Here is a 14889-nt window from a genome sequence, read left to right on the forward strand (position 1 = left end):
TGACAAAATTATTAATTATCTATAAAATTATCAATTTCAATTAAATTTTATAGATTAATTGATCTATGTAACTTTAGTCAAAGAAATCATCAAAATGCCAATAAAAAGAAATATATTAAAAATTGGATTTTAATACGATTCACCAAAATAATATATATATTTTGAATTTAATTTAATTTACACATAAAGAGTGTAACATTGCAGAAAATGTGGGGGTTGTTAGCTACTGCTTAATTTGCAGAAATTTAAATTGCATAACTATTAAAATTAATAATTGTTAATGTCAAATTATTTTACATATGACATTTTTATTTACTAATAATTGATTTTAATACATCATTTTATAAATAATTTTTTACATGGATTAAAGATTAAATTTTCAAAGTAAGGCATTCACTGATAAGAAAAAGATTTTTACTGATCAAACAAAGAATAAATTTAAAAGAAAATCTTTAAATTCTTATCAAAATTTAAAAATAATTTGTTATTTTTAATTACAATAAACTTAACATTTAAAGTCCATAATTTTCAAAAGTAACTAAATTTGAGTAATTTATCTTCTTTAATATACTGTAAAATGTTCATTTTTAAAGACTGAATTATATTAAGAAGGTTTTTAGAAAATTTTTACTAAATTTAAAAAAACAAACGAAATTAATAATAATTAAAAGTACTTTTTTATTATTGATTCTTATATTTTGTTTCAATATTAAGTTCAAAAATTATTTTATGTAAATTATTAAAATATTTTTCAAATTACTTAAAATTTATTTATAAAATAAAGAACATTTTTACAGTTTACTAATAAATTAAATAAAATATTCTTTTTATTCTTTTATTTTTTCAGCTTTGTTCCTTATCCATATTAAATTCATACTCACTTTAATTACTTTTTTATTAGCTTATCATACAAGATTTTATTAATTATATATTATCTTCACTTATTTCTTGTTCATTCAGTTCATTAACTTTAAATTCTGTATTTTTGCAATTATTTAGTATTTATTAGTAGTCATATCTAATTTCATCTTATTTCTATAAATTACTTGATATTATTTTTTTAAATGTATTTTTAATTTTAATTTTATCAAAAACAAAGTATTTTATGTAATTTATTGATCCACCTATTTTTTATCAATTATTATATTCATACTTAATAAATTATATTATATAATTTACCTATAATTCTAACTGAATTGTAAAGAGAATCATATATACCTATTCCAATAATCACATATGGAGTTTTATCTAATGGTATTAAGCTAGCACAAAGGAATGCTATTATTAAAGAAGAATTCAGAAACACCCAATACTTCACATACCTAACTTTGTCAGTTAAAAATGTTTAATTTTGTGTTGAATTTTGCAAGCCTTTTGTACCCCATGTGACATCATCAAGATTACAGAATGAGAAAATTGTTAGGTATATTTAATACACTGGAGAGTATAAAATATAAGAAAAGTAAGATTTTACAAATAACCACAATATCTTAGGCTAAAAGATAGTATGGAGAAATAGAATAAGTAAAATAAGACCCCCTTTAAATATTAAAATTATGATTATATAGCCTCTCATCTATTTTGGTAGCATTTAAAATCCAAGATCAGAGTATATATCTGGAGTAAATAAGTTGATATATAAAGCAGCACTGAGTATGATCATAAAAATAGAAGCCTACAAAAATATTAATTTTAAGTTATTAAATTTATTTTGTGTTTTTATGGTTTTAAAATTGATGAAAATAGCTTAATTTTATTTAATTAAAAAAAAGATGATTTACCTCTATGGAAAAAAGAGAAGCAAATATTTTGTAAACTTTATTATTATGCTTTTGTGTGTACTTTAAATTAAAAAAAATAAATATCCAGTTTATTTATAATTAATAAAAAAAGAATTACTATTCTATCATATTCTGATTTTATATTCTAAAGATCTTTTGGAAGCTTATGTGATTAGTTTTAATCAAATATAATTTTAAGATCTTTCAATCTTTTTTCTCCAAGTTTAAAAATTAAATTATTTGAACAAGCTTCTATTTATTTGGGAGTTTTTTTTCTTTCTTTGAGCTGTTACTAGTAAGATGATATATTCTACTTATCTTCTAATGTTAAAACATAATTAAATAGTTTCAAATACTCAGAAATATTTTATTTTTTCATTTTAAATGACAAGCATACTATCATAAAAAGAATTACTGTTACTACTACAACAAAAGGAAGAGTTTTCATCAACATATTAAAAAACCTAATTTTAGATAATAATTTTTAATGGTATTATATGTAAAGTGTTAAATTACTTTTGATAAATGTTAAGCTCCCCAGTTAAACAATCTAAATAGCAATTTGATTTTATTTCAGAATTACATTGTAAATCAAATTCTTTAAGTTGATAATCTATTTAGCATTTATTTTGTGCAAGATTTTCATTAATTAAAGCAATTCCATGTATGTTGGATGGAATGTAAAATTAATATCCTGATAATATTACCATAAATAAAAAAAACGATGGCAATATAATATAATTGACTAATCCAAGATAAGCAAAAAGCATATTAACAGGTAAGCAAATTTTACTATAAAACTTTGAATGCTTACTGCCTTAAATACTGGCTTTATAATTTTATAAAACATGGTTGAGTGCAAAAATCATGCTGTTTGTCCATCTTCTGTGTTAGTGTATGAATTCTTCTAATGTTTCAGGTGAGTCTGTTACAGCAAGTGCTTCAGGGACATATTTTAATCTATGTTTTAATTAAATTTACAAATTATTCACAATTAAAATCATCAAAAATTATAATTCATAGACAAATTTAATTTGAAGATTAAGAAACATTCTTTATAAAATTTATAAGCAAGATACATGTAATTAGAACCTTTAGCTGAAATAATACCTAGACAAAGTATTCTATCTTCTGCTAAAAATTTATTTGCTTCTTTGATGTCATCTGTTAATAGCTCAGGATTCAAAACAGATTTAAAGTAGCTATCTTGCATAAAATTAGATTTTTCACCCTTTCTTACTTCCAGAGCATCATACCTTTTATAAATAAATGCATGAAAAATAAATAAAAATAATTAAAACTTTTTTATTTCACCTGTAAGCAGACCAAGCTCCTGGTAGCACATGCATAAATCCTAAAAAAGAATCAAAGTTTTTATCTATGATATGGCCAATCGCATATTCTTGGACTTATGCTAGCCTTATAGATGCAAAAATTTATAGGAAATTTTCTAAAAATTTGGCTACAAGAGATCCAAGCTTAGAAATCAGTTTAAAGAAAACATTAATCATTAAAAATTTAGATAGATAAAAGGGAAAGAAAATAAAAAAAAGTATTCCGTTTGTGATAAGGTAATTTCTTTTGAATATTTGATTCTACTTTTAATTTCTGAAATTATTTGATAACTGATCAAAAATTTGATTAATTTCACTCGTTGTATAAATTTTGATTTATTTTTATTCCTTTTATTTATTTTGTTTCTCCTTTTAAAATTATTCTTCCCATAACTGTTAATCTTACTCTTTTAATTATTTCAAATTCTTTTTTAATTTTACTAATTTTTCATTATCAGATTTACTTTATCCTCCTCCTCCTTCAGGTGGTTCTTCTAATCCCAAGAAGCCACATACTCCTCCTATTGTTTAATTTCCCTCCATTGCTTAGTAAAATTTGACTATACCATATTAAGAAGGCTTAATTTTAAATATAAAATTTTAAAATAGAAAAAACAAAGATTTTTAAAAGGGAATTAATATAATTATTTTTACTAATGTTCCAGCATCCACAAAGCAAACATACTTAGGCCTTGTTTAACGACACAAACCTTCAAAGAACCATAAATGAGAAGATAACTTTTTTGCATTTTTATGTTTAAAGAGAGAAAATACTGTTAAGGTAGGATGATAAGTGTCAAATAGAGGATTTTGAGGGCAAATTATTTATACTTTAGAATCGCGGTTATTTTCATCTTAAAGATATAATTGAAATTTGTTTTAATACAATAAAGATATTTATTTAGGTATAGTTGGGGGAAGACCTTCATTTGTATCTAAGAGATGAGATTAATTAGTAAATGTTAGATAGTCCATTTAGCTCTAAATAACTTCTCTTCTCCTTTTTAAATTTTTATCAAGATTGTAACCATTTTCTGAATCAATTTCAAGATAAAAATCAACAACTTCTTCTTTTACTTTCATGATTCCATCATAGATAACGGCAACAACTACCTAAAAATCTTAAACTCCAAGTTCTTAAAATCCTTTGAGATTATTTTGTATATGAAGAAGAGTCTATTCAAGAAAGTTTCTCTCTTCACTATACATAGTGACACAGACAAGCATTTGAAGAATATTTCCTTGCTTTTTACTGCTATAATAACCTATCAGCCCATCTTTTTCATTTATATTTCTTAGTGATCTATATTATTTTGAGGGATTAATTAAAAACTTTATTAGATTTTATAAGATTGCATAAGAAAAATTTTTAAAACATTATATTAGTTATTTATTGTACTTAAATTACTGGAAAGTGATTTAATAAAAATATTATGAGCAAAAATTAAATATTCTATTGAGGATGGCTTAATTTGGTAAAATGAACCATTCACTTATTAAAAATAATTAAATTAAAATTAGAATATTAAATTATCTTTTTGACAAATAATGGAATACAATACTCCACTTACATTTAAACTTTTTATCAACTTTAGTATTAAAAATAATTTCATGGTTAAAGATATAATTCAAATAAATTAAGTATTTATTTTTGATATTGAAATATGATAATTATTGTCGAAATATTTTAAGGAAAAAATAATTGGAATTTTTTGTTTAATTAAGTATGAAAAATATACTTTGTTTTGATATTTATCTACTTAATAACTTACTCCTATTACTAAGAAATAATCAATATTGATTGATTGATTTAATATATAAATAAATAAAAAATTAGGAAAAAATATGATGAAAAAACTAAATATAAACAAAATAATAAAACGAGAAATACTAAAAATTTAACTGTTTTAAAGATTTTATTTACCCTAAGTTTCTATAAGATGCTTCATCAAAATAAGTGTAATAAGCCTATCCGTTAAATATTTGATGAATCTTTGGTTAAATAGTTTATGTATACACATTTAATGGTTCTAACTAACCATTTAAATCATCTTAACCTGTGCAAACCATATATAGGTCTAATGGTTTCTAATATAATGAATGTTCATCAATTTATAATGGGGCATTTTTTATTAGTGTTTCATTATCTTTAGACTATTAAAATTCAAAATCAGTTTAAGGTAAACTCTTTTTTGATTGTGATTATTCTTCAGACATTTTTGGTGTTTTAAATTTATGATAAAATTATTAATTACATGAAAAACTATCAACTAGAATTAAATTTTATAGTAAATTTGAATTGTGTAACTTTAATCAAATAAATTAATCATCAAAATGCTAATAAAAAGAAGTATACTCAGAATTGCAATCACTATAATTTTCTTTGAAGATAGAAGTGGTGATATTAATTTAATTTAGTTATATAGACTCTAACATTAGAGAAAATATAGGGGTTGTTAGCAGCTGTTTAATTTAGAGAAATTTAAAAATACATAATTAGTGTAATTAATTGTTGTAAATTTCATCTAATTATTTAATTTATGACATTTTTATTTACTAAAATTTGATAAATATAAAATAAAAAATAAATAATTTTTTGCATGCTTCAATAATTAAAATTTTTAATTAATGTATTCACTCATAAGAAATAGATTTTTACAAAATAAACAAAGACTAAATTTAAAAGAATTTTTAAATTTGACTTGTCAAAATTATTTATTATTTTGGTACTTAATTTATGTTAAAGTACAATAATAGTTTTTTAATTAAATTAATAAATAATTTAATATATTATGAAATTATTAGATTAAATTTTTAATGAAAAATAATTTATTATTCTTTTACAAATTAAAATAAATGCATTTTTTACAATTGACATATTCCCATTTTAAACTTTTTCAAATGTTCAATGTTTTATTTATTAAAACACCAATTTTTTCAATATCTAAAGATTTCTTTTTCATCTGTTCTAAAGAATTCTTATTAGCTATTATTTTAGCTATAATTTTTACTAATTGAACGAGAGAATACTAGTTATTCTTTATCTTCAAAAAACTATTACTAACTAGTTTCTTAAGTATTAATCTACTTAACAGTAGTCAGGGATAAAGATTTTAAGTAATCCCTTTTCAACTCTTCTTAATTTTATAAATTACTAGTAACAATTTTGTTTAATTATTTTTTAATCTTCAATTTATCAAAAAGATAGTACTTTAAGTAATTAATGGTTCCTCCTATTATTGTTTTATAGAAACAAATTTTATACAAAAATCATTCACAATTAATACAAATTTACCTGATATCCTAAGTACATTATATAATGTGCAATAAATACCCAGTCCAATAACAACATAAGGAGTTTTATCTAAAGGTATTAAACTTGCACTTAAGAAAGCTAAAATAAAAGAAGAGTTTATCCAAACCCAATATCTAACATATCTAACTTTGTCTGAAACAAAAATTTAATTTTAAGTAGAGCTTTGCAAACCTTTAGTTCCCCAAGTTACATCATCTAGATTGCAAAAAGAGTAAATAGACAAAAATATTTAGTAAACAGGAGCATAAAAGGTAAATGATAAGTAAGATTTGAAGGCAAGCCAAACTAATCTAGGTTAGAAAAGTAAATGAAATCCCATAATCATAAAGAAAAATCCAGTGTTTATGATTATAATTATAATAATGTATAATCTCATCCACTTTGGTAAAGGGTAGAATCCAATGTCTTTATAAATTTAAGGAGCAAATATATTTATATATAGCGAGAAGGTAATGACAAAAACAAGCAATAAAGTCTATTTTTTCAAATAAAATTTAATTAACTCTTTCAAGGATTAAAATAAAAATAAAAAATTTTTTTATCCAAACAAAAATATTTGAAATAAAAATGTTTATTAAAATGATATCAAATATTATAAATTGAAAAAAATTACCTAAATGGAGAAAAGTGAAGCAAATATTTTATAAACTTTATTGTAGTACTTTTGTGTATACTAAATTTAAAAATTTTAAAATAAAATTAAATATTATTTTTTATTTAAATTTCATTACTAATCTGTCATATTCTGATTTAATTTTCCTTAGATCTTGAGGGAGCTTGTGAGATTTCTTTGATTCAAATAAAATTTTGAAATCATTAAGTCTTTTTTCTCCTAGCTTTTAAATTAGGTTATTGACTTTCGTTTCAATCTATTAAGAAGACTTATTCTAAGCTCTTAAGATTTACCTGAACTCTTCAATCTACTTTTTATCTTCTTCGTTGATAACAGAGTTGAATAGCTATAAATATTCTGAAAAATTCTGCTTTTTCATTTTAAAAGTGAGACACACAATCATAAATAACAGCACAGTCATAACAATACTAAGAGGTAGTATTTTCATGAATATGTTGAAGATTCTAATTAAAATATTTAAATTTTATATTAAATATTTACATTATAAAATAAATACTTTTAATAAATTGTGAGTTCTCCAGTTTGGCACTCTTAATAGCAATCTTGTTTGATATTAGTATCACACATTGTTTCAGATGAAGTTAAATCGTAATCTAGTATACATGACTATTACTAAGAGCTTGAATCAACATAAGATTTACCAGGTTATTTAGAGGGTATGTAGAATTGGTATCCAGACAAAACAGCCATAAATAAAAAGAATGCTGGCAACAGAATATAGTTAATTAAACCTAGAAAAGCAAAATACATATTCAATGGTAGTCTAACTTTACTAAACCACTTAGAATGGATACTTTCTTTAATACTTTATTTATAATTTTTAAGAACATGGTTAAGGGCGAATATCATGCTGTTAGTCCATCTTCTGCGCTATTAGATGAACTCCTCTAAAGTTTATGGAGAATCAGTCACAGCATATGCATCTGGAATATACTTTAATCTTTTAATTTATAAATTTTTAAATAAAAACATGGTTATTGATAAAAAACAAGTTATTCATTACTGATAATTTTATCCTTTCGCTGAAATTATTCCTAAACACAAAATTCTGTCTTCAGCTAGAAATTTATTTGCTTCTTTGATATCATTTGTCAATAAATCAGGGTTTAAAACTGACTGAAAATAGTTCTCTTGCATAAAATTAGTTTTTTAATTGCTCTAGACTTCTAAAGCATCGTATCTTTATTTTTATGAAATTATAAAAATTACTAAGTAAAAAACATAATAAATATTTATCTACCTATAAGCAGACCAAGCTCCTGGTAAAACATGCAAGAAGCCTAAGAAAGAATCAAAGTTTTTATCTATTATATGTCCTGATGTATATTCATATACTTGAGCTAGTCTTAAAGAAGAGAAGATTGAAAGAAAATTCTCTAAAAATAACCCAATTAAGCTGCAAAGTTTAGCTAAAATTCTAAAAATTATGTGAACTAACAAAAATCTGATTAAAAATAGAGGAAATAATAAGATCCAAAGCATTAAATTTGTAACATAATAATTTTTATTAAATATCTTTTGTTAACTTTTGTTTCTAAAGTTATTTTCAAATTAGTTGTAAATTTAGCAAATTTCTTCTTTCGAATAAATTATATTTTTGTTGCTTTTAGTTTAATGAGCATTTTTTATTTGATTAAGTTATTTGGTCCAATTATTTTAATCTTGGTTAGATAATTTACTATTTAAATGTTTCTAATTTATATTCTTTTTTTAATTTGTGTTATCTTCTTGTCCTCCTTCAGGGGGTTCTTCTAACCCTAAGAAACCACATACTCCCCCAATATGATAGTTTCCTTCCATAACTTTATAAAACTAAACAAGTCCTAATTCAGAAGGCTTTTTATAAATAAAAAATAATCTATAAATTATTTAAATTACAATTTGTAATTAAAATACCAGTGTGCCTACATCTACGAATGACACATATTTTGGTCTCACTTACCTACATAAACCTTCAAAAAACCATAGATGAGAAGATAGTTTCTTGGCATTTTTATGTTTAAAAATAGAAAAAACTGTTAAATTAGGTTCATTTTAATTAAATTCTGCATTGTAAGGACACAGAATTTTAATCTTTGAATTTCTATTTTATTTATCGAATTATTTTATTTATATTTTGTTTTGATAAAATAGAGATATGTTTTTGGGTATTGAAGGAGGTAGTCCTTCATTTGCATCTAAAAGATATGATTATTTTTATAGCTCTAAGAAGTCAATTTAGTTTTGAATTAACTCTCTTCTAGTTTTAAGATTTCTATCTAGATCTATACTCTCTCCTTTCTCAAGCTCACAATAAAATTCAACCACTTCTTCTTTGATTTTCATTATGCCATCATAAATTACAGCAACAACGATTTAAAAATTTTACACTCCTAATTCTGAAAATCCTTAAAGATTTTTTTGTATGTGAAGAAGAGTTTACTCAAGAAAGTGCCTATCCTCACTATACATAGTAACACATATTAGCATTTAAATGACATTTTTATATTTATTTTTGCTATAATAACCAATCAATCCATCTGTTTCTGCTATTGGTCTTAATTGACTTTTGGGAAATAAAAAATATTATTAAATTATTTTGTTTTTAAAGTTTATAAAAATAATTTATTTTTTTTAGTTGTTTCTCTCTTTTTTAATTTATAATAGATTTTATATTTAAATTTATTTAAAATTAATATTTACTATTTATTTAAATTAGAAATTTTTTTCTTATATTAAAAAATAGTATTGGCAAACCCTAACATTTTTTATTTATTTGTAATTAAATGAAAAAAAGCAAAATAATTGCATTTAATCTGTCAATTCTTTAATCCTTTTAAAATTTTCTGAGTATGATAGAATAATACGTTGTATTTGATTAATTTACTAAAAGTATGATTAGAATAAATAATAAAGGAATTCTGGTAAAAATATTTAGGCTGAGTAAATTTAGATCTATATTAATTAAAGGTCTTGATTTAATTTGAATTACTTTGGAAGTTATTGTATAAAATTAACTATAATATGTAATTCTAAATAGAGCAAATTTATAATGAAATTTTGTAAACTAGATTAAAATAACTTCTTCTATCAATTAAATATGAACAAATGATAATAATTTAAATATGAATAAAATATTGCCTAAATACTTAATAATGTAATTTGAAAGAAGTAAAATTACAATTATGACGTACGTAATTAATAATCATAATTAAAATAATTCTGGTAAGGGAGTTCAAAGAATAAAGGAGTTTATCTTTTTTTCTTAAAATATAAATATTTTTTTGATATTTTACCTAGGATTGAGATAAGAGCTCTCATCAAAATTAACAATATATGGACTTTCTTCTTATAAATATTCAGTTTTAGGTTGAATTTTTTAAGTGAAAATATTTAAAGGTTGTAGCTTTCCATCTTAATCATCTTATCCTGTGCAAACCATAAATAAATCTAATGGTTTTTAATACATTTATGGGTCTGTCTGTTATTTAGAATCAGAATTATTAGAAGTTTAGTCTAAACATGATGCATTAAATTCATTTTCATTAATGATCAGTCTTTGATTTAGGCTCTATTCTGAAATCATTTATATTAGGCAAGAAAAATGAAGAATTATAAAAACAATATTGAGAAATAAATTATTTATTTATTTTTTAATAAATTATTATAAAGATTGAATGAATAAATATTTACTTTTGATTAATTAGGGTAAACATTTGATCTTTGTTATAAAAATTGACAAATTAGATAATCATTAGGATGGATCAGAAATACAAGATATTTATAAAAAATTTTATTTCAATTTGATTTCTCAATTTCTCCTATAAGGGCTTAACTTATTTGAAACATAAAGATAGTGACCATAATGAACCATTTTGAAATATAAAAGAAGAAAAAATTCAAATAATGTATAAAAGTAAGTTAAAAACATCTGATTTAAATATTGATTAATTTTACCTAAGATTATGGTTTATAGTTTATCAAAAATATTATCAAACATAAGTAACTTAAAAAAAATAACTCATAATTATGCTTAATAGAAAAAATTTAATAAATAATGAAAAAAGTAATCAATACTCAGCTTTTTTTTGATTAATAAATTTCAAGCAAATTTACATTTGATCTTTAATTTAAATAAAAAATCTTAAATTATTTTAATAATGCTGATTTAAAAAAGTTATTATTAAATATTTCATTTAAAGTTATCTTAAAATTATAGGCTATCAAAATATGTGTATGAAGCTAAAAAATATTTTCATTCGCAGATATTTAATGAAATTTTGAAAAATTGACATTTTAAAAACATTTCATAATCTTTAAATGAATAAAAACTAAACTTTATTGTAAAAATAATTAAAGCTTAATAAATTATAAGTTTTAGATACTTTTATAAAAAATATTAGGCATTTAAAAAATATCTATCTATATTAGTAATTAGTATTTTGAATTTTATGAATCAAACATATCCTAAAACCCAAAAACTAATGTGTTATTCTGAATCAACATCTGTAATTCACATTTTCCTCGATATAAATAAATAAAAATTTTTACCTTCTCCCTCTTACCCTTTAATTAATAAAATAATATTACAATCAAAAGGCATAACATAATTTAGTTACAATAAACTATTAGATTATATTTAAAAGTTTCAAATTTAGATAGAATTAATTGAATAAATTTAATATTTTTATAAAAAAATTAACATATTTTTGGTCTTTTAAAAGTGAAAAAGATTTATTTTTGAAATGAGACTATTATTTATTTAAATATGAATGTAAAGATAAAAATACTTTTCCATTTTTATAATTTTTGAAATGTAATTAAATGAATAAGGTGGATTTAAACTAATTTATACTTACTTGCTTTTGACATTTAAACCATAAAATTAAAATAATCAATAATTGAATTGGATAAATTAGAACAAAAATAAATATTATTTTGTTTTAGAATTTAATAAAACTTTTAATTAATTATATTTTTTAATTACAAAATTAAAAATCACTCATATAAATCATATAAGACAATGCAAGGGTTTACTATTGAATACATATTTAATATTTTATTAATCTAATATATTTCTAAAAATTCTGCAGTAAAATCTTCATACAATTCTTCAATAAACAAATATTCTTCCTCAGATTTACGTTTTGAGAATTTATCAATAAGCATAATGGTTTCTTTTGTAAAAAGATAGCCATTAAGATATCTTTCTAATAATACCTATGCCATTTAATCTGAATTTGCCTTACCAATCATTTAATAAATAAAAGGACTTAGTTAGCCTTCATTATCTATAAGCTAAAGTATATTATCGCATTTGCAGTTTATATTGCATTAATCTGCATAAACTTTATTAATTTTACTTAAGAAATCTATTTTCTCATTTAATGTAATTACTCTGCATTAATTATTAAAATTAGTTGTATTTTTTTTCATTAATCTTTATGAATCCACTCTACAGTAAATTTTATCAATTTATATAATAAATTTCATATGGTAAACTCTACCCTAAAGAGATCTCTATTTGAAGTATTCAAGTTCATTTTCACTACTAATCACTTTTGTTTTGCGAAATAATTTTATGAAGACAGGAATCTAAAAAACGAAATTAGTAAAATACAAAATAATTAAGAAAATTAAGATCTTGGACTCATTAAGTAAGCTTAAATCAAGTGAATCCATTTTCGAAATTTCAAAGTATCTAATAAAAATCATCACGCCCATAATCACATTTTAAAAATGAGCCAAACAATATTGCGCTCTTTATAAGTATAAAGTTGTCTTATTTTGAATTTTTATTAAATTAAATTTAAAATAATTACTATAATACTCAGAAAAGAGCTCACAAAAAGTAAATTCTTTCCATAAACATGATATAGATTTAGAAAATATTGCTGAAATGAGTAGATTCACAAGAAGAGTGTACGTTATCCCATAGAAAAAAAGTATAAGCCCATTTAATATGAAATATGTAGTTGAGAAGAATAATTATTATAGAAATTTCTAAAATTTAAATTTATCTTATCTAAACTAATCGACTAAGTTTAGATAGAAAATTTGGCTTATTAAATTGATAGCAAATAGCCATAATATTTCACCTTTAATTTCTTAATTTGAATGTAGTAGATAGTTAAAATAGTAAACCACTTGAAATATTATTTTAAAAGAAATAAATTGACATTTAATCTCTTAATAATATTTTTAGTCCTTGCTTTGGAATTGATCGCAAATTATTTCTTTGAGTAAACACTCTAAACTAAAGTTTTGAAGTATTAAAACCCAAAATATCTTCTATAAAAGCAATAAACAAACCATAGTTATAAAGATAGCGATTGTCCCATTATAATAGTAGTAGACCCAATAAATTAAGTAATATTCTATCATTTATATAATCGTTAAAAGAAGCTTTAAAGCTGTTGAGATAACAATCATTTTTATTGATTTTTTAATTTTTTAAAAATCTTTTGTAATTTAAATTATCTTCAAAACTCAAAAATGAATTTTTAGTTTATTAAAAAATATAAAGTAAACATGAAATTTAGTTTTGCATGTTTAAAATTGATTAAGCCCTTTCTATTTTTAAGTAAATTTTTAGTTTTCACAAAAAAAAAATTAATTAAATTTATTAAAAATTAGACTTGTAAAAAAATTTTTAAAATAAAAGATTATATAAAAATATATATCTTCTCATTAAAAAAAGGGAATAAAAAATATAAGTACAAGTTTATTGGTTTTTAGAAAAAAATATTTTCAAAGTAGAAATATGGGTTTATCATTATTAATTTTTCCTAAAATTACAATCATCAAAACTAAAATTTAAATTTTTTAAATATCATTCATTCTCCCTCCCCATTATCATAATTTAAAAGAAAATTTAAAAACTTTTAAAAAAAAAAAAAAAAAAAAATTAAATAGATAGATATATAGAATTTATTATTTATATTCTTGATTGAGTTACTGATTTATAGAGTATAAATAAAATAAATTGACTTTTATAAATTTAAATTCTAATCAAAATTTTTATTTTTAAAGTTATCCTAGTAATTTTTTGAATCTTAAGTTTGTAAGTGAGCATTTATCTAATATGGAATATATCCTATGTTGTGAGTAAAATTCTGAATTCTTCTAAAACATCAAGGACCATCATATATTTTATGAGTTCTTTTCAGTTATAAAAATTGTTTAAAAGATATTTTGTTTGAACATCATATGTTAACCCATTTTTTTATTTAAAGATTCATAAATTTCTGAAATTGGATGATGTAGATATTGTAAGAAACCAATTATGAAGCCTTAGATTTCGCTCTCTGTCTTTTTCTGATTGTTTTGCTAAATTATAATAGATAACTATAAACTTCTAAAAGCTGAGGAGTTTCTTATTTAACCAAGGTTATAATCTTTATATCTGGTTTATTCAATATTTTGATTCATATTTTTATTTGAAATTATTATACATAATTTTAATGATTTATTTATTTAATTTTTTATAGGTATAATTGATGATGTAAATTTTTAGATATATTAATTTTATGATTCGCTTATATTATTATTATTATTTCTTCAGTTACCAAGATTTTACTGATTATGCAATTATTCTTTTCTTTTTTCAATAAACCAAAATCAGGAAAAATAAACTCTCTCTAATATCTATTTTGGATTATTTTATAAATCAAATTAAGTTCTCAAAAATTTATATACAAATGCAAAATAAGAAATAATGACTAAGTTGCTTAAAATATTTATGTGTGTGTTTGTTTTTGTTTAATCTAAAACTACTTAACTTAAAATTCAGCTTATTTATTATAATAATATTAATCTTATAATTAACTCGACTCCATCACATTT

The 14889-nt window shown here is 21.4% G+C and overlaps 3 protein-coding genes across 3 annotated transcripts; all 3 read right to left on the reverse strand. All coding sequences in view use genetic code 6, as the record gives it.

The window, feature by feature from the left end:
* Nucleotides 1-1147: 1147 nt before the first annotated feature.
* On the reverse strand, nt 1148-5332 carry TTHERM_00113050 (chitin synthase; the record flags this gene model as incomplete). The annotated part of the gene is made up of 9 exons (XM_001010700.2): nt 1148-1675; nt 1782-1841; nt 1900-2177; nt 2206-2741; nt 2861-3037; nt 3096-3200; nt 3522-3694; nt 3770-4418; nt 5040-5332. The coding sequence occupies 9 exons, from the start codon at nt 5330-5332 to the stop codon at nt 1148-1150; spliced, it is 2799 nt and encodes a 932-aa protein (XP_001010700.2).
* Nucleotides 5333-6052: 720 nt separating this feature from the next.
* Nucleotides 6053-10630, reverse strand: TTHERM_00113060 (chitin synthase; the record flags this gene model as incomplete). Its single annotated transcript, XM_001010701.3, has 10 exons — nt 6053-6348; nt 6411-6906; nt 7045-7104; nt 7163-7508; nt 7562-8005; nt 8069-8245; nt 8306-8369; nt 8745-8901; nt 8962-9610; nt 10341-10630. The coding sequence occupies 10 exons, from the start codon at nt 10628-10630 to the stop codon at nt 6053-6055; spliced, it is 2979 nt and encodes a 992-aa protein (XP_001010701.3).
* Nucleotides 10631-12042: 1412 nt separating this feature from the next.
* On the reverse strand, nt 12043-12726 carry TTHERM_000113079 (transmembrane protein, putative; the record flags this gene model as incomplete). Its single annotated transcript, XM_012796242.1, has 1 exon — nt 12043-12726. One exon carries the CDS (start codon nt 12724-12726, stop codon nt 12043-12045), a length of 684 nt encoding a protein of 227 aa, XP_012651696.1.
* Nucleotides 12727-14889: the final 2163 nt, after the last annotated feature.

This window comes from Tetrahymena thermophila, assembly GCF_000189635.1.
Source record: "Tetrahymena thermophila SB210 genomic scaffold scf_8254752, whole genome shotgun sequence".
Taxonomy (NCBI): Eukaryota; Ciliophora; class Oligohymenophorea; order Hymenostomatida; family Tetrahymenidae; genus Tetrahymena; species Tetrahymena thermophila.